General features: G+C 59.9%; 2 protein-coding genes across 2 annotated transcripts; one reads left to right on the top strand and one right to left on the bottom strand.

The window, feature by feature from the left end:
- Positions 1-1,074: 1,074 nt before the first annotated feature.
- Positions 1,075-18,049, bottom strand: NLRC3 (NLR family CARD domain containing 3; the record flags this gene model as incomplete). The annotated part of the gene is made up of 19 exons (XM_084216597.1): positions 1,075-1,165; positions 1,626-1,709; positions 1,883-1,966; positions 2,152-2,235; positions 2,344-2,427; positions 3,057-3,140; positions 3,389-3,472; positions 3,576-3,659; positions 4,087-4,170; positions 4,913-4,996; positions 5,434-5,517; positions 5,625-5,708; positions 6,146-6,229; positions 6,478-6,561; positions 7,216-7,302; positions 7,849-9,592; positions 10,204-10,338; positions 17,128-17,268; positions 17,782-18,049. The coding sequence occupies 19 exons, from the start codon at positions 18,047-18,049 to the stop codon at positions 1,075-1,077; spliced, it is 3,558 nt and encodes a 1,185-aa protein (XP_084072723.1).
- On the top strand, positions 18,048-21,923 carry NMRAL1 (NmrA like redox sensor 1; the record flags this gene model as incomplete). Its single annotated transcript, XM_084216261.1, has 5 exons — positions 18,048-18,087; positions 18,297-18,535; positions 19,263-19,512; positions 19,960-20,150; positions 20,984-21,923. The coding sequence occupies 5 exons, from the start codon at positions 18,048-18,050 to the stop codon at positions 21,152-21,154; spliced, it is 891 nt and encodes a 296-aa protein (XP_084072387.1). The 3' UTR covers positions 21,155-21,923.
- Between the last annotated feature and the right edge of the window lie 102 nt (positions 21,924-22,025).

Here is a 22,025-nt window from a genome sequence, read left to right as displayed (position 1 = left end):
TCATCGAGGAACTAATTTATTCCCAAGCATTTACATCTCCAGAGCTCAGCCCAGTGTTTGTGAGATCAGCCTCCAGGTCCCTGCAGCAGCCACTGGCTGCCCTGAGTGTGGCAGCGTGTCCTGGCTGGGCTGGGGACAGGGGACAGTGGCTGCAGGGGCCTCTGAGGGTCACACTGCTGAGTCACCTGCAAACCTGGCACCTCTGGGGAATCACTGGGTCCCTGCCACACAGACAGAGGCACCACCTTTGCTCTCCTAGTCAGAAAGTGACCTGCTAGGGACAGACCCTGCAGCTGGGGCATTGGGAAGATGTATCCCAAGGTCACAGAACACCGTGACAGCAGCAGGAGATCCAAGAGCTCCAGCCTGAAGCTGAGAGGCAGAAGTTTGAGCTGAGGCAGTCCTGGTGTAGCACCAAGATGTACTGGAGACATCCCACCCTCAGGCAGTGCAGCAGTTCCTCTTACACTCCCCTTCTTACTCCTCCATTTTCCTGAGGACTCTTTATTTTCCAAGGTGTTTCTAGATGGTTCCACTCCTGTGCCTTGAGTTACCTCTCTCTTGTTAGAGAACAGCTCTGCCAAACACTCCAGGTGTGTCTGGCCAGCACCAGCCAGGACCTGCTGGAAGTGCCAGGTCCACAGCATCACTCCCATCTGAGCAAGGCAGCAGCAAATCTCTCGTGTCCAGCTGGGATTTCGGGGCAGCCTGCTGGACTGGGCTGTTTTAGCCAGGGGTGACAAAGCACAGGAGGAGCTGCTGCCACCAGCAGATAAATCCCCCACAAAAACAAGGTTTGGCTGTGGCATCTGCCCCTCCTCACTCCTTTCTGCGTTTCCCCCATTCCCTGAAGCTCCCCCAGGGCCTGGATGAACACGGACATGGGCACACACATCCTTCGGCTTTCAACGCGAGTCTTGACCCTTCTGCGCTCCTGATCCGACGCCCTCGGTCCTCCTGGGCCGTGCCAGGGGCTCAGGAGCCGTCCTTGTCCCAGTTCTCATCCCTGAGAGGGGCACCAAGCAGCTCCCTGCAGTCACCCAGGCCAGGGGGCCCAGCTGCAGCCAGGGCCCCTCACACGTCCACGACGCAGTCGGGCGCGTTGGTGCGGATGGCGTCCGCGATCATCCTGGCTCCCGAGTGCCCGATGAGGTTCCCCTGCAGGCTGGGGGAGAGAGAGAGCCCAGGCTGGGGCACGAGGCACAGCAGGGTCTTTGGTGGGGATGGCAGATGCTGCCCAGCTTTGCACCAGCATCTGCCATCACCTGTGCCCGCCCCACTCCTTGTAGGACCCTGCTCAAGGGCTCTCTGGGTTTGAGAGCCTGAGGAGCCAAGCGAGGAGCTGGAGCCAGCCCTAGACAGCTGGAGGGGCTGAGCCACTTCTCCCCTGGTTTTGGAGAGGATTTGTCTTTTGAGGTGGTTCTTTGGCCAGAGCCATCCCTGGAGAGGGGCTGAGGGGTCTGGAGCTGTGTGGGGGTGGTGGCTGTCACGCTGGGAGGAGCATGGGGTGCCCCTGCCCTGTGGGGCAGTCAGGAGTGGGCTGGGCTGGCAGGGAGAAGGTCCCTGGATGGTTCCCACGGTCTCCCCCATCCCTGCCCTTCCCACCCCCTGCAGCAGCCCCTTACTTGATGTAGGTGAGGCCGTGGTTGCCCTGCAGGGCCGTGGCGATGCAGATGGCTCCGTCCATGCCCAGGGAGTTTTCCTGCAGGCTGCGGGAGGCAGGAGGGTCAGACAGCCCCACCGCATGTGGCCACCAGGAGGGAATGCACGCACTGAGCCGCCTGCTCAGGGTTTGCCCTTCCCAGAGCCGCTGGCTTGGCCATCCCCCTGCTGTTCCTAAGGGAATGTCTGCCCAGGCTGTCCCTGGGGCTGCCATACTCACTTGAGCCAGCGGAGGCTGCGGTTCACCTTGAGCGCCTTGGCCACGGCCTTGGCCCCCGCCGGGCCCAGGGAGTTTCCCCGCAGGCTGCAAACAAAGGAGCGGTGAGGAAGGACAGACAGCCCGGGGGCACAGACGGGAGGAGAGGGAGAAGTGACCGCCCCCAGGGACAGCTCTGGGAGATCACAGAGGGCAGGAGCAGTGCTGAGCCAAGGGCTCTGACACCCCAGGGACCAGTGGCACAGCACTTGGTGGCCCCACAGAGCACTTACTCCAGGATCTGCAGGCTCTTGTTGACCATCAAGGCTTCTGCCAGGGCTTGGGCACCGGCCGCGCCAACCGAAGCCACTTGCAGGCTGCAAGGGAACGGGGACCCTTCAGCACTTGTCCTGAGGTGGCCATGGTGTGTTAATTAGGGTAATTGGGCTGTGACACCAGGGCCCTGCTGCAGCCTGGATACTCACTGGAGATGTGCCAGGGTGGTGTTGACCTTTAGTGCGGCGGAGAGCGCGGCCATCCCCTCGTCTCCGATGGTGTTCTCCTGCAGGCTGTGACAGAAGGGCTGAGTGTGCCCATGGCCTGGGAACCAGGGCAGGGACAGGGACAGGGACAGGGCCAGCACAGGGCCCAGCATTCCCAAATGGCTTGGGAGAGCTCCCAAGGCATTTAGAGCATCCCCAGCCAGGGACACGCAATGGGGACACAGCAGATTTGCAGGGCCTAAAGGGACTCCAGGAGAGCTGCAGAGGGACTTGGGACAAGGGTTTGCAGAGATTCATTCCAAGATGTGGCTGGATTAATATTGTCCCAAAGGGAGAAAGAGAAAGACAGAAGCTCCTCACAGCTGGAGGAGGGACCAAAACTGCTTTCAGCATCTCAGAGCACTTGTGGAAACAACCAGGCACAAGGACAAGGGTTTGCAGCACAAGAGGGAATGGCTCCCCACTGCCAGAGGGCAGGGTTAGACGGGATATTGGGAAGAATGAGGTGGGCAGGCCCTGGAACAGGGTGCCCAGAGAAGCTGTGGCTGCTCCTGGATCCCTGGAAGTGCCTGAGGCCAGGCTGGGCAGGGCTTGGAGCAGCCTGGGACAGTGGAAGGTGTCCCTGCCATGCCAGGGGTGGCACTGGATGAGCTATCAGTAAGGCCCAGAACCCACCCACCCATGTCCCCACTTACTCGAGGCTTGCCAGGCTGCTGTTGGACTGTAGTGCTTGAGCCAGGGCTGTGGCTGTTTTGGCCTGGATGAAGTTCCACTGCAAGCTGCAAAGAGGAGAAAATGAGAGCTGAAGCCTTGGGCTGTGAGTGTGCCCTGATCCAGCCGGGCTCCACACCCATCCAGGGATGTGCAAGGCCCCGTGGCTCCATCCGGGATGTCACAGCACACCTCCCTTGGAGGGTGGCCCAGGGGAGCCACTGTCCCAGCCTGGAGGGACTGAGGGCCAGGAGCAGTGTCCCTGCCCATGTCCATGGCAGGGGCCTCACACCCAGGAGGGCCCAGGGACACTCACTGGAGGGAGGTGAGTGCCCGGTTCTCCCTGATGGCCAAGGCGATTTCCTGGCCCCCATCGTCACACAGCAGGTTGGCCGCCAGGCTGCAGGGACAGAGGACTCAGGTCACACAGGAGAAGGTGAGGACAGCTCCAGGGACAGCACAGAGTGGCCTGGGTGCCCTCCTGGGGCCCCCATGGGACTTACTCCAGCTTCCTGAGGGTGCTGTTGCTGCGCAGGGCACGGGCGATGGCAGGGCCGCCCTCCCTGCTGATGGAGTTCTCCCTGAGGCTGGGAAAGACACAGGGCTGGGGAGGGGCAGCCAAGGCAGGGCTGCTCCCCCAGAGCCCCTTCCCCTCCTGCTCTGGGGCTGAGGCCATCGACTGAGTAGAGCAGTTTGTCTGAGACCAGCCCCATCAGCTCCTGCAGCTCCATTCCCTGTGCTCCCCGTGGGCACTGGTGGCCCATCAGGGCTTTTTGCCAGCCTCCCATCCCTGCTGCCATCCTGTCATCCCAAGATAAGGCTGAATTAATATTTTCCCAAAGGGAGAAAGATAAAGACAGAGAGAAGTTCCTCACAGCTGGAGGAGGGACCAAAGCTGCTTTCAGCATCTCAGAGCTGGAAACAAACAGGCATAAGCCCAGGCTGCAGAAAAGCTCCCAGGTGCCAGCCCAGCCTTTGGCCAGGGTGGCTGCAGGGACTGTCACTGTCACTCACTTGAGGCTGAGGAGTCCCTTGTTGGAGCAGAGAGCTGCTGTCAGCGCCGTGACCCCTGCACTGCTGATGGAGTTGCTCTGGAGGCTGAGACAAACAGGGAAGGTGTGAGGATGGGCCAGTCTTGGCATCACAGCTGGGCTGCAGGGCCGTGTTTGGGGTGGAAAGGGCCCATTTCACCTCCCAGCCACAGGGAACAGAGCAGCCAAGGCAGAAGGACCAGCCAGGGAGCATCCAGGGTGGGAGCAGCCATTCCTGCTGGCCACAGCAGCACCAGCCCCAGCAGGCAGAGGGGACAGGGTTCGCCAGCATTTTGGGGCAGCCTTGTCCCCACCTGTCACTGTGGCTGCTGGCTCAGCTGGGCATGTGGCTCCCGTGGGTTTGGGATCCTGGTCACAGGGACAGAACCAGGGCACAGCCACTCATCAGCAGGAGCCATCAGCCCTCCTCTCCAGGGGCTGCTCCCATGGGGAGTGAAGGTGGCACCATTCCAGCCTGATTCTGCCAGGCCCCAGCCCATTACCTCCCTCCTCTGCCAATTCCCATCACTTTTGAGAGAGAGAACACCCAAAGCTAGTGATTTCCTCCAAGCCAGAATAAAAAGTCATCACTGGGTTTTAGGAGTGATTCTGTGAGTGCCCCTTGGTGCAGGCAGGGCCAGCCTGGCTGCTGCTGGAGCTGCCACACCGTGTTCCAGCCTGCACATCCAGGGAATGTGCAGTGGGACAGACATGGGGAGGGGCTGAGGGCTTGAGGGGTGGCAGATTTTGCTGGAAGGAGGAGGCTGGGCTCTGTTGTCAAGGAGTCCAGGCAGGGAGGGGGAACTTACTCAAGGCTTTGCAAGCTGTGGTTCACCCTCAGAGCTTCAGCCAAGGCAATGGAGCCATTGTCTCCCACCGAGTTGCTTGAGAGTCTGAGACACAAGAGGAAGCTTGGAGCTGCCAGCAAGGAATTCATCTCCCCCAGGCCCTTCCTGCTGCAGCAACGAGCATGAACTCGCTGCCACCTCATTCCCCACCTACACACACCTCTGTTCTCGGGGCTGGTTTGAGCTGGAATAGCTTTTAATGTTTCCTCAGGGCCTGGAGCCCTGCTGCTTCCCTCTGCCAGAGGGGAGACAGCTTCTCCTTTCTTCTTGTGGCTCCCTGCATGCCTGGAGGTGCAGAGAGCATCCCCACAGGGCTGCTCCAAAAGCTCTGCTCTCTCCATCCACACCAGCCCCTCTGGGCAGAGCCAGCAGCGTCCCTCCTGCCTGTCACATGGGGCTGGCCCATTCCTGCCGTTCCTGCCCACAGATCCCAGGGGATGTGGCCCTGGCACTGCCATCCCTCCCCCTCCTGCCCTGCTCACATCAGCTCCCTCAGGCTGCGGTTCTGCTTCAGCGCCTCCGCGATTTTCCGGGCGCCCTGGGCTCCCACGGCGTTCTTCTGCAGGCTGCAAAGGCAGGGAGGCACCTGTGACTGGCAGGAGCCACGTGCCCATGGGTGGCACCCACCCTGCTGGGTGGCTGGAGGGGGGGACACCACGTCTGGGTCACTCACTGCAGGGTCAGCAGCCTGTGGTTGGTCAGCAGGGCCTCGGCCAGGAAGGCGGCCCCGTCCTCCTTGATGGAGTTGTGCTGGAGGCTGTGGGACACAGCAGTGAAGCCAGGCATGGATGCTCCCACAGCAGGGCCAGGTGCTGTGGCCACCTGCCCTGGGGTTTACTTGCCCTTGAGAAAGGAGTCTGGCCCCCAGGCATCCCTGACCAGGAGTCTCCTTCCTCCTCTCCCATGGGATATTCCTTCTTCCACCAAACAGCACCTGGGAGCTCCCGTGCACAGAAAGGACCTCGACCTGGACTGCAGCCCCAGCCCCTCCCTTCACTGGCCCAGGAGGCAGGAGAATCCCAAATTTCTGCCCCAGGCGCTGGGTCTGTGCCAGCGGCACTCCTGTACACCCAGGCTGCCCCCATGTGCTGCCCTTTGGAGCTTGGGACAACCCCAGGGGGACAGAAGAGGGCTGGAAGGGGGGGGGCTGCCCTGGGGATCTGCTCAGGAGATGCTCCAGAGGTTGAGACTTACTTCAGGGAGAGCAGGATTTGGTTTTTCTTCAGGGCATCAGCCAAGGCTTTGGCTCCGGTGGGGCCGATGGAGTTGCTCCGCAGGCTGGGGCAGGACAGGCAGAAAAGCCAAGGTTAGCAAAGCCAGACTGGCACAGGCCCAGTTTAAGCCAGATGTCTCCACATGGCACTGCTGAGCTGGGACATCAGGCCAGCAGCTCGTGGGGGTGGCTTTAGGGGCTGGAGACCCTGCCCAGCTCGGTGAGGCCGGGTGGGATCCAGCCCCTCTGTGGGCAGGGAATGGTTCCCAGTGGGAATGGGGCACCACGGGGGCTGGGCAAGGGGGACACTCACTCCAGCACCATCAGGCTCCTGTTCACCAGCAGCGACCTGGCCAGAGCTTTGGCTCCTTTGTTGCTGATCTGATTTTCTGCCAAGCTGCCCAAAAAAAGGAAAATTTGGTGTTTTTCCAGAGGAGGAGACTGGCACAGGCCCTGGCATGTTCCAGGACGCAGCTGGGATGGGTGAGCAGGGAAGAGCCATGGGGAGCATTTGGTTCATGGTACAAGCAAAGTGATGGATGTTCTCCTGGGGTGGACACCAGGCAGGGACTGCAAGAACACCATTTCTGGACATAAACTTTATTTGTGTCTCATAAAGGAGACCAGATGCAGCATGGGGAAGAGGAGGAGGTGAGGAAAGTGGGAGCCCATCAGTCTGGGGTGAGGCACCTCCCTGCACAGGGGTCAGGAGCCTGTCCCCTCCCTGCAGCAGGTGCTCCATGCAGGGCCTCGAGTGTCCAGGGATCTGCTGTGACCCTGGGAAGTGGTTTGTTAGGATAACCCATGGATTTATGGACATTTTTTAGGAACAGTGAGGAGGCAGCAGCTCCAGGAAGACTGGGCAAGAGAACCTTGGGGTAAGGTCACTGTGCCTGGGTGCAGGGGATCGTGTGGGGCTGTCCTTGTCATTAGGCACTCTGGGGAGCCAGTGGGAGACACATTCCTGGGGGACCCTCACCCTGGTCTTGTGGTGCCCCCAGCTCCACGCTGCATCCCCAGGACATCCCCTGGGCCCTGGGCCAGGTCCTACCTGAGCCTCTGGATCTGGCAGTCCTTCCCACTCAGCACACTGCCCAGCAGCTCCATCACATCGTCCTTAAACTGGTTATTGTCCAGCCTGCAGGAGACACAAGGAAAGAGCAAGAGCAAGGGTTTGGAGAACAAAGTGGAGAAAGGATCATCCTCCCATGACATCATGGGAGAAGGTGGAGAAGCTCAAGGACAGAAGTGGAGCCAACCCAGTGCCACCCCTTCTGCAGGTGGACCCATGTCTCCAGTGACACCTGGGGTTGTGAGTCACAGGGGAGAGAGAACTCATTGCAGCCTCCCATACTTAGAGGGGACTTATAACAGGGAACAAGCTTAAACTAAAAGAGCAGAGATTTAGATTAGAATTTAGGATTAAATTCTTCCCTGGCAGGGTGAGCAGGCCCTGGCACAGGGTGCCCAGAGCAGCTGTGGCTGCCCCTGGATCCCTGGCAGTGCCCAAGGGATCCAGGGGCAGCCCAAGGGCAGGCTTGGAGCAGCCTGGGACAGTGGGAGGTGTCCCTGCCGTGGCAGGGGGTGGCACTGATGGGCTTTGAAGCTCCCTTCCAACCCAAACCGATCTGTGATTCCACAGTCACAGCCTGGCATCTCTCCTGGCTATGCCAGCAGGACCCACCTGAGGCTGTGGCAGAAGAGCAGCTGCGAGAGCAGGCTCTTACACGCGTTGTAGGTGAGGCAGTTGGAGAGGTTCGTCTCCTCCAGGCACACGTCAGACACCTGCAGGAGATAAGCCAGGGCAGAGCAGTTCACGGGGGTGAGCATCCCGGCCAAGGAGCCGCTCCTCATGGCCTCCTCCACGGCCTGGGCCGTGTCGGTGTGCTGCAGCTCCTGCAGGCAGCGCATGGCGTTGACGGCCCGCCAGGACACGGCCTGCTCGGCGCCCAGGCAGCCCTGCAGGGCGCCCGCGGCCTGCTCCCGGAACGCGCCGTGCTCGTCCCTCAGCAGCAGCCACCCCGAGAGCAGCCGGTTCACCGGCGGGGACAGCAGCCCCGAGAGGAAGCGGAGGAAGACGTCCAGCTGGCCGTGCTCGGCCTGCAGCGCCCTCTGCACGGCGCTCCTGAAGTGGCTGAGGAAGCCCAGCTTGGGCCAGGACACGCCGCTCTCCGTGAAGAGGTCGAAGATGGCCCGCTTGGCCGCCGTGTAGTAATAGAGGGCTGCCAGGAACTCCTGGATGGTTAAGTGGGAGAAGTAGTAGGCTGTGGAGGCCGGCATGTCGTCCTTGAGCAGGAGGCGGGTGGAGAGGCAGCTGTGCAGCAGGGAGAGGTCGATGCCGTGGGCCTTGACGTCCTGCTCGTAGAAGACGTGCTTCCTCCGCAGCAGCCCCGAGAAGGCCAGCCTGCCCAGGCTGCCCACCAGCTTCTTGCTGGTGTTCACAGCCTGCTCGATCCTCAGGGCTTCCCTCGGCTTTTCCAGCCAGTCACCGCTCAGAGCCATTTTGAAATAATAGGAGTAGATTTCTGACAGGGTCTGGGGGACCACGGTCGCTTCTTGGGATTGATCGCTGCTGTGTTTCAGGAAATAAGCGATTGAGGAGCCAGCAATCCTGCAAAGGCCGGGAATGGTGCACAGGACGTGGAGCGACCTGTTAGCCCTGATGTGCTGCAGGACCTGGCCGGACAGCTCTCTGTTGTCCGGGAACATCTGGTCCAAGAAGTCCTTCATCTCTGCAGCCCCAAACCCTCGGATTTCCGTCATGCGGTCCACCAGCCCGCTGGGGATCTGCCTGGCCGCCGCCGGCCGCGACGTGACCCACACGGAGGCCTCCTGCAGCAGGTTCCCCCTTATGATGTTGGTGATCAGGTTGTCCACTTGGATCTCCTTCTTGGGATCGGTGCAAACCACTGCGTTGGAAAAATCCAAGGGGGTCTTGAACTCGTCCAGGCCGTCGAGGATGAGCAGGGTGCGGGCGGCGCCGGCCGGGAGGGAGCCGGGCGCGGCGATGCGGGGGCAGGCCGAGCACAGGAGGCGCTCAGCAGAGAGCTTCTCGTGGGTGTTGAGCTCGCGGAAGGTGAGGGGCAGCACGAACAGGATGTCCCTGTTGATCTCCCCCTTTGCCCAGCTGCACACAAACAGCTTCACCAGAGTGCTCTTGCCAATGCCGGCCACGCCGACGGTGACAGAGATCCGAGGGGGGATGCTGACTTTGGAGAGAGGCAGGAACAGCTTCTCCAGGGGGATGCTCTTGGATGTGCTCGGCAGGCCCTTGGTGGTCTCCACCTGCAGGATGTCGTGCTCCTTCTGCTGGATGTCGGTCAGGCCTTCCAGCAGCAGCAGGTTGGTGAGGCGCTGCAGGGCTCCTTTCTCCAGGCCATTCCCACACGAGCTCTGGAGGCCCTCCAGGTGCTTCTGCACCAGGGGTTCTGCACAGAGGAATGAAACAGGGGTGAGGAGGAAGAGGAGGAACCACAAAGGAAAATTACAGAGGCTGCTTCATTTTCTGCCATGCCCATGCAGAGGGAAACCTCATGGAGCCCTTACATGCTGGCAGGGCTCAGCAGGCACCAATAGCCCTGATCAGCCTCACAGTCAGTCCAGGAGCCCATTTAAGCTCAGTCCTGGGCCTTCAGCCTCAGCTAAAGCTACGTTGTAGGAGTTGGATCTTGGTCTTGGACCTCATTGCTCTGCCCTTGCCTGGTGGCCCCTGGGCTGTGTCTGAACCTGGTTGCCCTTGCTGGGCCTGATCCTGACCCCTCGGTTGACTTCCCACCTTGACTTCATCCCTGCCTCATTGCCATGGACTCTCTGATGAACTGGACTCTTGGCTGAACCTGGTGGCCACCTCTGGCCCTGTCCTGCTCATCTGGCTCAGGTATCACATAATCCCCCCAGTAAAGGCTGGACAAGCAGGGGGTGATGGTGTGAGAGAGTTGGGGCAGACACCAGCTGAGGCTGAGCCTTCCAGGCAGGGGGGAAAACAGGGAAGGCTCTCCTGGTAAGGGCTGCAGAGAGAGCCTGAAGCTGGGGCAGCCACCAGCACATGGGGTCAGGGTCAGCCATCCTTTTCCTGTTCCCAGCCTGAAGCTGGGACTGGCTGGTGTCATCTGGACATTGAGGACATTAACTGATGCACCTCGCCACTGCCTGTGGTACCGCTTGATCCAGGCCCCTGTGGGACAGGACAGAGGGACAGGAGGGACCTGGGGCAGCCCTGGGAATGTGGGTGACAGGAAAGGCAGCAGTCCAGAATTGCCTCTGACTCTGAAGGGAGCATGGGTGAGCTGGAGCCCTCCAGAGTGCCCTGCCCAAGCCCTCCTTGCAATGATGCCATCCCAAAGCTCTAGGAGCTGCTAGGTGAGGGCAGCAGCTACTGAAACTGGAGCCAAAGAGACTGAAGAACACAATCATGAAATGATGTTTTCTCCTGGGATCCCAACCCATGCAGAGAATAAAGTCTGAGCAATTTCTCTCCAGGGGCAGCCGTTCCCTGGTGCCAGTGCAGCGCTGCCTTGGATCTGCTCACACCTGGGTGCCCCCCTCACCCCATTTCTGTCCCCAGTCTCCCCCAGGGTGACAGATATGCCCAAGCACCACTCACCTTCCATCAGAGGCCTCCTGTGACATGGGTGGTCCCTGGGCGAGGAGCGCTGTGGTGGCAGCAGTGTCCCATGGGCCACCCCGTGTCCCCCTGGCCAGCTCACAGCCCCACCTCAGCTCCTCAGCCCCTGTCCATGTCCCTGGGGGAGGAAGAGGAGCAGCATCAGGAGCAGTGTGGGAGGGAGCCTGCTCTGAGCGGGCTGTGGATGAGCCAGGGGTTCACTCATCAGCTCCTGGCTGACACAGAGTCCCCTCCAGTGGCAGGGGCACAGCTGGGCCCTCCAGCTTGGCCCAGACCTCCAGTGGTGCCACACATGCAGTGCCTTCACCACCAGCACTTACAGCACGGCCTTCCCCGGGCACAGAGGTGCTTGAATTGCCCTGGCAGTGCCCCTGTGCCCTCTGTGGGTCACCCGAGTGTCACCACTGCCACCAGGGCTGGGGGCTGCTTGCACATTCTCCTCTGTCTTGGGAAGGAAGTTGTGGGGCAGCAGGCAGAGTGATGAAGGGCCTGCTTTGGTTTCAAACCCACCTTGGCCCCATCCAGAGCCTCTGTCAGGGCTTGCTGAGCAGGGCCAGCACCACATCCTGTTCAGAGCTCTGAGGATGCTCTGAATCATCACCAGAGAAGGAGCAGCTACCTGCTCCCACCCCCTCAGCTGCTGCCAAACCACACTCAGGGGTTGGTGGTTATTTTTGAGATGTGTATCTGCTCAGAGTCCTGTTGCTCTTCAAGCAGAGGCAGAGAGGGAAAATCTCCACGCCTGAGAGTGCTCCCAGCTCCAGCTGTGCTGGAGGCACTGTGCTGTGGCCTCTCCACCAGCCCCAAAGTCATCTCCAGGCACTGGCCACGTCCAGGTGGGAACTCCTGAGCCCCAGGGGATGTCTGATCACAGGAGCAATGCACACACAGTGTCTCAGGGCCTGCGTCTGGCATCTTTCCTCCCCTCCACCTGCCCTACAGAATGTTCTGGATCCATGTGAGCACTGTGGGGGCTCTGATGCAGCCACACCCACAGGTAACACTCCTTTCCTTGGTCAAACCTCTCCTAGGGACAGAGCACAGGTGCAGCTGGACCTGCCAACCCTGGCAGAGTTTCTGGTCCATGGTGCAAGGCCAAGGTGCCTGGAACAACTTCTGTTCCTCCTCCCTCCCAGGGGTCCATGCTGGGGTTTGTTTCTCCCACCAGAAGCACAAGACTGCAGGAGGGACCTGGCAGTGTCCCCAGGGCTGGGTCCCTCACACACCTGGATCTCCCCCAGAGACAAGTGGCATGTCCCACAGAGTGGGGGAAGTGACAGAAGGTGACAAAGCACCAGCCTAGCCCACCTGCCCAGGTGGTTCCCGAGGAGCCCCTGCAGGCCTGTTGGAGCAGGGGCTGAGCCCACTGCCCTTCCCTTCAGGATGGAAGCCTGGCTGAGCCCCTGGTGCCAGTGGGCAGTGGTGCTGATCCCACAGATCCCAAAGCCCTTTCCTCCACACTGGGAGCAGCAGCAGCTCTCACTCATCACGCCCCAGGCAGCGGCCTGGTCAATGAAGACACCACCAATTAAAGGAGCTCAGTGAGCAATTCACAGCTAAATGTTCACCCTTTGATGTGCTCTCGTCTCTAACTGGCCTGGAAGGTTCCATGAAGCCTTTGCAGTCCCTGGGTGTGTCTCTGATCCTTGCTGCACAGCCAGGATGAAAGGGGCTCTTGCTGCAGGTGCTCCCTGCAGCCCTGCCTCTGAAACCTCTGAAACGGGGCCCTTTGATGGGGGAAACCTGCTCCAGCCCCAGAGAAGGTTTGATGCCGTCCTCTGCTGCTCTTTCAAAAAGCAGCAGCTCGTGCAGAGGCATCTCACCAGGAGAATAAAACAGCAGAAGGAATAATGCAGGGAGGGGCTGCGAGTTTTTTTCTGGTTCCAGTAGCTTCAGGTGCAGCCCTAGGAGCACAGGGGGCTGCTGGAGGCTGTGTCCTGGGGCTGGAGGAGTCCCCAGCTCTCACAAGAGCTGTCTGAAGGGTAAGGGCTGGCCAAAGCCAAGCTCCATATCCCTACAGACACCCCGGTGTGTCCAGGATGGGACCCAGCTCATTCCAGGGCTGCTGGCCACGAGCCCTGCCCCAGGTGTCTGTCCTGCACATCCCAGGTGTGCAGCTTTGCCCAGCCAGCATCCAGCAGGGACAATGTCCCACTGGCAGCTTTGTGTCAGGGATGCAGCTTTGTGTCTGCCCTGCCCTGCCAGGGTCCCCAGGGAAACTGGGATAAGGGGCTGGCGGGCAGGAGGCTGCCCAGCCAAGCTGTGAATGGCACCTGCAAGCCCCAGGGAGGGAAATGGGGATTTTCTTGGCAAGAATTTGGCATTAACAGTTTGTTTTTTGCTTAGTGCGGTCCAAAGGTCCAGCCCAGGAGAAAATGCTCTCCTCTAGGGACGTTTAGACAACACTGATGTGTTTTTCCAGCAGCTCCAGTCCCACTATTCCTATGAACCACCATCCTACATCCCACCTGAGGGTCCCTGCCCAAAACCCAGCAGTGCTGGGAGCCACAAGGGCTGTGCTGGCAGGTCCCCCCCCACGGTCACAGCCAGTCCTCTCCCACACAGCTGCTGTGCTTGCACTGTGTCCGTTCCAGAATTCCTGACACCAAGCCCAGAGAACACAGGCCTGGATGTAGCTCCTGCTCATCTCTGCCTCTAATTATGTGCAGTGTCACCCCTGGCAGTCCAACCCCACCAGAGCAGCGTCCAGGGAATCTGGGATGGAGAGACACTGCTGAGGTGGCCACAGCAGGAAGCTGTCTGCACTCAACAGGCTTTTACTGCCTCCCACACCTTCCTGCTGCCCAGACAGAGCCACCACGCTGTGCCTCAGGACTCTGCTGAGCACCTGGGACCAGGCCAGGCCAGGAGCTGTCCCAGCAGCACCAGGACTGCATCAGGGGACACCCAGCAGTTGAAATCTGTGTTGGTGCCCCTGCAGGGCTCTTGGGCAGATTCAGCAGCAGCCTGGAGGGAGGGGGTGGTTGGCACCTCGAGTGGGATTTCCCAGCTCCCAGCAGAGCCCTGGGGACCCGACCTGCTGCCAGGGCTGGGCTGAGGGTGCTGAGGTTACACAGCACCAAAGGGCTGGGCAAGAGCTCCTGCATGGCTGCAGGCACCCAGAGATGGAAAACATGGAAAATGGACTGATCTGCAGCAATTAGATAAGGTTAAAAGCTTTTTACATGAGCTAAAAATTGCATGGTCCCACAGCAGCTGCAGGAGGTGGGAGGTGCCCACTCCAGCTCACTCCATGCCCCAAACACCCCAAAACCTCAGCCTGGCCGTCTCCTTGTCCATGTGCCACCATGGAAATGAAAACATTTCCCAGGTCAACAGCTCCAGCTGTTCCCTGAGCTGAGCGAATCCCGAAGCCAGGATGCAGGCTGCCACCTTTTGGCAGAATGGAAGAGACTTCACATCGTGAATTTCTGCTAATTTAACGAGGCAATAAAATACCTTCTGCATTATTACTCAATTATGAGGCTTGCAGACTGGTAAGTAACTCAGTTATCTAAGTTTACATATTACTTAATTTTTTTTGGTCTGGATTTAATGCAAGCAAAATTGATTGCCAAATTAAATGTGTTTTATGCCAAATTTAATCTCTTCCAGGTTTGAGTTTTGGCTTTTTGTTTCCTCGAGCCCCAACCCCTGTAACAGGGCCCAGACAGAGAAGGGGTTAAATAGAGGTGAGGGAACATGAAGGGTCCGTGGACTGGATGCCAGCAGTGCCAACCCCAAATCTCACCAGAAAAAAAGGAAAAAAATCAATCTAGGGGTGATTCCAAACAGCTAAAAGTGAAGCTAATTTTGGGGAGGAGGTCCCTTGCAGGGCACTGCTGCACATCACAAGCTGCAGAGTGAAGGCTGATGCATTTCCTCAGCTGGCCTTGCCCTGAAGATGCTTTACCACAGCTGTGCAAACAGCTGATTGAACAGCAGATCCTCCCAGCAAACAGCTCCTGCCCTTCCCAGCCCTGGGACCTCAGGATATCAGCAGGAGCTGCTGCCAGCCCGTCCCTGTGGCACCCACAGCCCCAGGCTGCAGGGATGCTGACAGATGTGGTACCCACCCAGCCCTTCTGGGCCTGCAGAGCACCCCAAAGAGCAGCTGCAAGTTCTCCAGGAAGAAATTTTTGTGCAACACGAACATCCCGGGTGGGAGGGGTCCCCTGGCTCCCAATGGTGCCTGTCTGGCTTTGGATAACTCTTCCATGTGGTGGCCAAACCCTGAGTGAGGGTGACACCCCAGGGGTGACAGCAGCCAGCCTGTCCCCAGCAGTCCCACAGTGCCCATCAGTGCCTAAATAACAGCAGGATTGAGTCTGGTGCCCTGAGGCAGCTCAGGGTGCCCGGGCTCTGAGCCCACCTGGGTGCAGGGCTGAGCTCCAGCCCCCCAAACCTGCTCCTGGGACACCCCAGGGCCCTGCCCCACTCTCTGGTGCAGTTTTGCACCGTGCCACAGGTGAGTGTGTCACTAATCCCTTCTCTTGGTGATATTCTATTGGTGGTATTTCTATTTTGGATGTTTGGAAGTTAATCAGTCCAGCAGATGTCATTAAGGGAGGAAAAGCTGCTGCACAAGGCTTTGGGCAGGTGGAACAGCCTGGCTGAGGCTGCCTTTGCTCCCTGGCAGGCAGAGCAGGCGGGGGACAGGATTTGTGACATGTGCCAGCTCCCCCGTGGGGCGCCATGCTCATCTCCATCACTCTGGGCTCCAGCCCCTCCTGCCAGCCTGATGGCCGTGCTGTGCTGTGCCATGCTGTGCCGTGCCAGGGACCTCTGCCCATCAGTTCCCGCCTGTTGCCTTGGCCCAGCGACTGCATTTCACCTGGCCATCACAGCACGAGCTCTGCAGCAGTTTGTCCCCACTCGGGAGAGCCAAGTGACAATTCCTCCTCTCCCCACACCCCTCCAAGCCCCCCCAAGCCCCTACCTCGGCCTCGGGCCCCTTCCCCAGGTCGCTGTGTCAGCAGGGCAGTGGCGAGGGCATCCTCATGGCCCGGGAGGATGCAGCCCCTCGTGTCCCGCTCAGCTCCTTATCCCCAGGGCTTTCTCCTCCAGGACGATGCTCCAGTTGAAGGCAGAAGCCACCCTCCCCGCTGGTGTCCCCTGATGGCACCCGGGCCGGGGCGATGCTCGGGCGGCACCTGGGCAAGGTGGGTCCGGCTTCCCCCGGTGGCTTCTGTCTCTTTCCGTTCTCTCCGCGCCCCTTCCTGCCCTGAGTCTCGCAGATCTTCCTTCCTGTCAGCGTGGGGCTGGTGGCTATGCAAATCGGGCTGAGCGATTCCCCAAAACCCGCCTGAGCCCCGCAGCGACAGCCGGGGCTGCCCCGCTGGGATGCTCCGTGCGCGGACACTTCCCCCGCTGCGGACTCTTTCTCCCAAAAGCCACAAACCCGCCCCCAACAACACCCAGACTGCCGCGAATTCACTTGAAGCAAAACCGTGAGCTCCCCCCGGCCTGGGAGAGCCGGGGGGGTTCGCTGCACACCCCCAGCCCTGCCAGGAGCACCGGGAATATCCCAGGGGAGAGGCTGGACTTGCAGCTGCTCTGCCCTTCGAAATAATTCCAGGAGTAAGTGAAAGTTGTGTTTTGAAAGAGTGGGATAAAAGGGTAGGAATAGCCTCCCTTTCCTCCGAAGCCGTTCTCCTGCCCTTGCCAAGTGCTTCCTGGAATTAGGATTTCTCTCCGAAGAGCTGGATCCCATCCCAGCAAGGAGCCAGAGCTACCAGAGCGGCAGCACCGGCGGGATCTCCCCTCCCCAGCTCCGCCCGCAGGTGGGCTCGGTCATTCTTTCCCAGTTCTGCTCGACAAAACCCTCCCTTTGTAAATCCTATAAAAATTTCACTGGAATTAGGGAAACGGTGGCCAGTGGAGCTGGCGGGGTCAGGGTGGGCTCGCGGCCACGGAGCTGTGTTTGGGGAGGTGAGGTGGGGGCAAGCAGGAATTGGGAGCTCCAGCCACCCCTCTGGGCCCTGTCTCCCCCAGCCTCACTCTCTGCCTGCCCCAGGCCGTGCCCACTAAGGGGTTAAAACCTTTTTTCTGGTCTGTTGGTAATTTCCCCGTCTGGAGGGGGTTTCAGGAGGAGCTGGCACCTGGTAATTCCCAGCAGCCAATCTGTAGCTGAAGTCCCTCACATCCAAAATGACTGTGCAGAAACCCCGGTCAGGGCTGTACCGCCTCCTGCTTTCACAATTCATCATTGATCTGAATTAACACATCTGAAATATTTCTTTGCCACTGTTTATTACAGATGCTTCACGCATTTTCTGGGTCCTTTACCAGATTCAACCCCAAATTTCTCAATGTATTTATTTACTAAACCCAACCTACAGAGTTCCCAGCAGGGTGGGTTTGCCCGCAGCCCCTCTGGGGCTGGCAGGAGAGGTGAGAAAAGGTCCAGGGTGACTCTGTTTGTTGACTCGAGCGGTTGCTTGGCAGGAGGGTGCTCGGAGACAGCTCCTCGGCTCACACCTGCACACAGTCACCTGCCTGGGGACAAGGGACCTGGGGATAACGAAGGGTCCCAGCTCCAGAGGAGCAGCAGGACCAGCCTGGGGAACAGCCCGGCTTCCACGCCAAGGAAACCTTACTAGTCTGGGATGCTCGGGGGGGCTCCAGAGGTGACGCGGTGGCTTTTGTGTTTTAAGCGGGTTTTCTGAGCAAGGAGCAGGCGGCTGGGCCAAGGGATGGGCTGGGATTGAGGATGGGATTGGGGATGGGATTGAGGATGGGATTGGGGATGGGGTGGGATGGGATGTGGGATGGGATGTGGGATGGGATTGGGGATGGGGTGGGATGGGATTGGCGATGGGATGGGGCGGAGCCTCATGGCAGCAGTGGGCGTGATCTGGCACTGGTGGGGGCGTGGCCTTGTTGGGATGGACATTTGCGCCCCGCCCGGGTGGGCGCGGCCGAGCGCAGTCGGAGAAGCCGAACGCAATCGGGTGAAACCGAACGCAATCGGGTGAAGCCGAACAGACGAACGCGCGCAGCTCCAGCTCAGCCGTTCAGGGCCGAACCGAGACGAACGCAGCCGGGAGGAGCCGATCGGACCCGAACGGAGCCGGGCACGGCCGATTAGAGCCGATTGGAGCCGAGGTGAGGAGCCGTGTGAGGGAAGATGCGCCCGGTGCCCCGGGACCCGCGATGGCCCCGCAGCCGTCCCGCTCCCTGCCCTCCTCCCTCCCGGGACCGGTGCGACCTCGCTGCTTCTCGCCCTGCCAGAGCCCCGGGACCGCCCGCGCTGCTGCATGGCCGGGAAGAAGCTGATCGTGGTGTTCGGGGCCACCGGTGAGTGTCCGGGGAGAGGCCCGGGCTTGCCCGGGGGCCGGCGGGGAGGGCGGGGTCGGAGGCGGCGGTGATGCCCGAGCGGCCGCGGGGTGAGGAGGGTGGGCAGCGAGCGGGGCTCGGTGCTTGTGGCGGCCGGGCCGCTCCGCCCCGCGGCCCCAGCGCATCCCGGAGCCCCGGGGACGCGGGGCCCTGACCGGCTGCTCCCGCAGGGGCCCAGGGGGGCGGCGTGGCCCGGGCGCTGCTGGACGATGGGAGCTTCAAGGTGCGCGCCGTGACCCGGAGCCCCAGGAAGAAGGAGGCGGAGGAGCTGAGGCGCAGGGGAGCCGAGGTGGTGAAGGCAGATCAGGACGATGAGGCATCGCTGGAGCGGGCCTTGGCGGGTGCCTACGGAGCCTTTATTGTCACCAACTTCTGGGAACACTGCAGCAAAGAGAAGGAAATCGAGCAGGTACCTGTCCTGACAGTAACTGGGACCACGTCCAGAATGATCTGGTGGTGTGGACAAAGTGGGGACTGCTCTTGGAGCCTCTGTGGCAGCCCTGATGGTTTGAGTAGCCAGTCCAGAAGACCCCGAGGCCTCACAAGCACCAGGTCCCAGTTCTTGCAAAGCCAGGACTTGTTCTCTGTTCCCTCACAGTTGCATGGCTCCAGGGTCTGGTGCCTTCAGGAGGGAGTTGATAAATTTGTTATGGAGAGCACTTCCCAGGAGCTAGAGTAGCAGGAGTGGGAACACTTGGCTCCTCAGAGCCTTCCCGGGGCAGAGCTGGGACAGTAGCTGCCTGCAGACCTGTAGCTCTCTGTGCTTGCAGCTTTGGGCACAAAATCCAGCAGTATCAGAGATCCCAAGGGCGGTGCTCACGGCAGTACATGGTGCAGGATGGCAGAGTTGCCACGCCTGGATGGCAACAAACAAAAGATAAGATAGTTTAGGGCAGGTATGTTGGCCAGGCAGATTCTTTATGCTGATACTTGTGTGTTTGGTGGAGCAGCAAGCTCCAAAGCTGGAGGGTGTGTGGCCTTTCTGAAGTAGGACGGTAAGGAGAGAATTCAGCTCCACCTGGACAACTCACTGTGCTCCCAGCTGAGGGCTGGTGGGAGTTGGAGGGAAGAGGGGGTGTGGGGATGATGGGGGTGTCCCATTCCCCTCTTCATGGCTGGTTTCCCCCTTGGCCCAGGGACGGCGCCTCGCTGAGCTGTCCAAGCGCCAGGGGCTGCACCACGTCGTGTTCAGCGGCCTGGAGAACGTGCACCAGCTGACTGGGGGCCGGCTGGAGGTGCTGCACTTCGATGGCAAAGGCGTGGTGGAGGAGCACTTCCAGAAAATCGGGGTTCCCACCACCATCATCCGCCTGCCCTTCTACTTTGAGAACTTCCTCTCCATCTTCAAGCCGCAGAAGGCCCCACAGGAAGACACCTTTGTCCTGGGTAAGGAGGAGCTCTGCTCTGTGGGTCACTGTCCTGTGACTGTCCCACTGTGCCTGTGCCAGGGAGAGACTGCCAGGGCTGTGGGCTGCTAGGGTGAAGAGGCCTCTACCAGCTTGACCACAGCAAGCTGCATTATGGTCTGCAGACCTGTTTGGTGGCCTGCAGGAAATCACCAGGGTCCTGAGCCTGTTTGTGGTGCTGAGGGCTGTTCTGCAGATCCCAGAGCAGCTCTGGACACCCCAGATGCCTGCATTTGGGACAGTGGAGGTTGTGGGGCTGCAGGCGACTCATGGTGCTGCTCTGCTGTCAAGGTCTCTTAGCTCAGCCCCGCTCTCCTGCCTTGCCATGCTCTCATCCTTCCCTCATCTCATGTTCAGAGTCTGAAAACTCTGCTGTTCCTGCTCAGAGCTGGGCTGCACTGCAGCTGGGATCAATCTCTCCATACAGAGCTGCCCATGGGGGACACCCCCATGGATGGGATGGCTGTGGAGGACCTTGGGCCCGTTGTACTTTGCCTGCTGAAGTCCCCAGGGGAGTACATTGGCCAAGTGATTGGACTCAGCACGGGCAAGCTCACCGAGGCAGAGTACGCTGCCATCCTCTCCCAGCAGACGGGCAAGACTGTGACAGCCAGCAAGGTAGGAAGTGTCCCTTGGTGTAGGTGATGTTCCTGAGGGACTCACAGCTCGTTTGGTACAGCCCAGCAGCGACACTGCCCTGTTGATATCGTGACTGAGCTCAGGCCTGTGGAGCACACAGATGTGCCTGGGCAGGTCTGTGCCTGCCTCTGAGGGATAACTGAGCTGGGAGGTCTCCAGTAGAGCCAGGGATGGGCACCTACACAACAGGTTTCTGCTGGGTGCCCTTCCCTTCAGGGTTTTCCCCAGGGCTTTGCTGTGTCACCATTACAACAGACCTGGCCTCTGTGCTGTGTCACTGACACCCTGACCACTCCCTGCCCCTTCATGACTTACTTTTAATCTTTGTTGGCAGTTCAGTTGTGCCTCAGGCAGCCGATACAATGGATAAGGGGTGTGGTAAAGTGCATTTCATTACAAACAAAGCTCTCTGCAGGTTCTGCCCTCCCAAAAGTGCAGTGAACCAAACCCTTTGATTCAGGCAGGGAAGGATGTTTTGGGGTGCCAGGTAGCAACCTGAGTTGCCTCCTGGACCACCCAGTTTCTAGAACCCCTCAGCCATAGCTCTGGTGTGAGGAAGGGCTCCCTCACAGCTGCTCCAGCCCCTGGCAGCTGTGTGCCAGACCTGGGAGCTGGCCCTAGGCTGGCTGGGCTGTTCCTGCCAGGGGGGCTGCATCCTTTGCCCAACCCCAGAAGTGCCTTGCAGAGCCCTCTGCACCAGTGGCAATGCTGTGACAGGCTGCTGTAACAGAGCCCTCATCACATCCCCTCAGAGGCCGAGGGGGAAGCCCAGCAGCCTCTGGAACAGTTTTTTTCCCCAATTCTGTTGGCAGATCTCCCCTGAGGAGTACGAGAAGCGGGACTTCCCTGGGGCCAAGGAGTTGGCTGCCATGTTCCGTTTCTACGCCCTCAAGCCGGACCGCAACGTGGCCCTGACCATGAAGCTCAACCCCAAGGCTCGCACCTTCCAGCAGTGGGTGGGGGACAACAAGAATGCCTTCTGAGCCTCCCCTCCCTCCTCTGCCTCCCTGATTTCTGCAGCAAGTAGGGGGACCTGGCTGAGGAGGTGAGGTGCCCTGAGCCGTGCTGCCTTCCCAGCAGTGCCTCAGGGAGGCTGATCCTGTCCCAGTTGGGGAGAGCTCAGCCCACTTGCTGGTCCATGTGTGTGCTCCTGCAGTGTGGTTGAGACTATTTAGGCAGCTAGAACAAGAGGAAGGGTTGGACAGCACAGGCAGAGGGCTGACAGAAGCACTGCCTTTGCCCTCTGTCCTCAGGGAGTGTTGCTTTAGTCATTGTGGGTGTTTTAGGGTGGTGGGGGCTTGTTTTCCCAGGATCACCTCCTTTCCCAGGCAGTTCTGAGCATATGGCACCACGTGGTAGGCTGAAGGTGTGTACCCCAAAGGCAGTGCCTTTGAGGCAGGTATCCATGGCCAGGGCTGTTGCAGGCTCCTAAGCAAACAGAAGACAGGGATTTCTCCACGGATCTGGTTTGGGCCCTGCAGGTGAGCCACTGGAGAGATGGAGGCTTCGCGTCACCCCAGCAAGCAGGGACTGCAGTGACTTCCTGTGAGTGTGACACAAAGGCTGAGCCTGGTTCCTCATCCTACAGCTCTGGCCCTTGGGCTCCTGGGCTAATTTCAGTCACTGTCCCAGGGAGCCAAGATAAAACTCAACTTCTTCTAGACTGTCCAAGGTTCAGTGGAAAAGCCCCTTCCCCCTCATGTGCCTAAAAGTACTGCTCAGATAGGGCAGCTTTGTGTTTAAAGTCAATCCCAGCCCCTAGCAATGCTTGAGCCATCCAACCCTGTCCCCTCCTTGTCCCACAGACCTTAATTCCTGTTACGAGGGGAGGGAAAGGGGGTGACAGAGCAGGTG

Source organism: Fringilla coelebs (assembly GCF_963513975.1).
Source record: "Fringilla coelebs genome assembly, chromosome: 16".
NCBI classification, from domain to species: Eukaryota; Metazoa; Chordata; class Aves; order Passeriformes; family Fringillidae; genus Fringilla; species Fringilla coelebs.
Note: the sequence above shows the minus strand (reverse complement) of the source record. Positions and strands in the feature narration are given on the sequence as shown.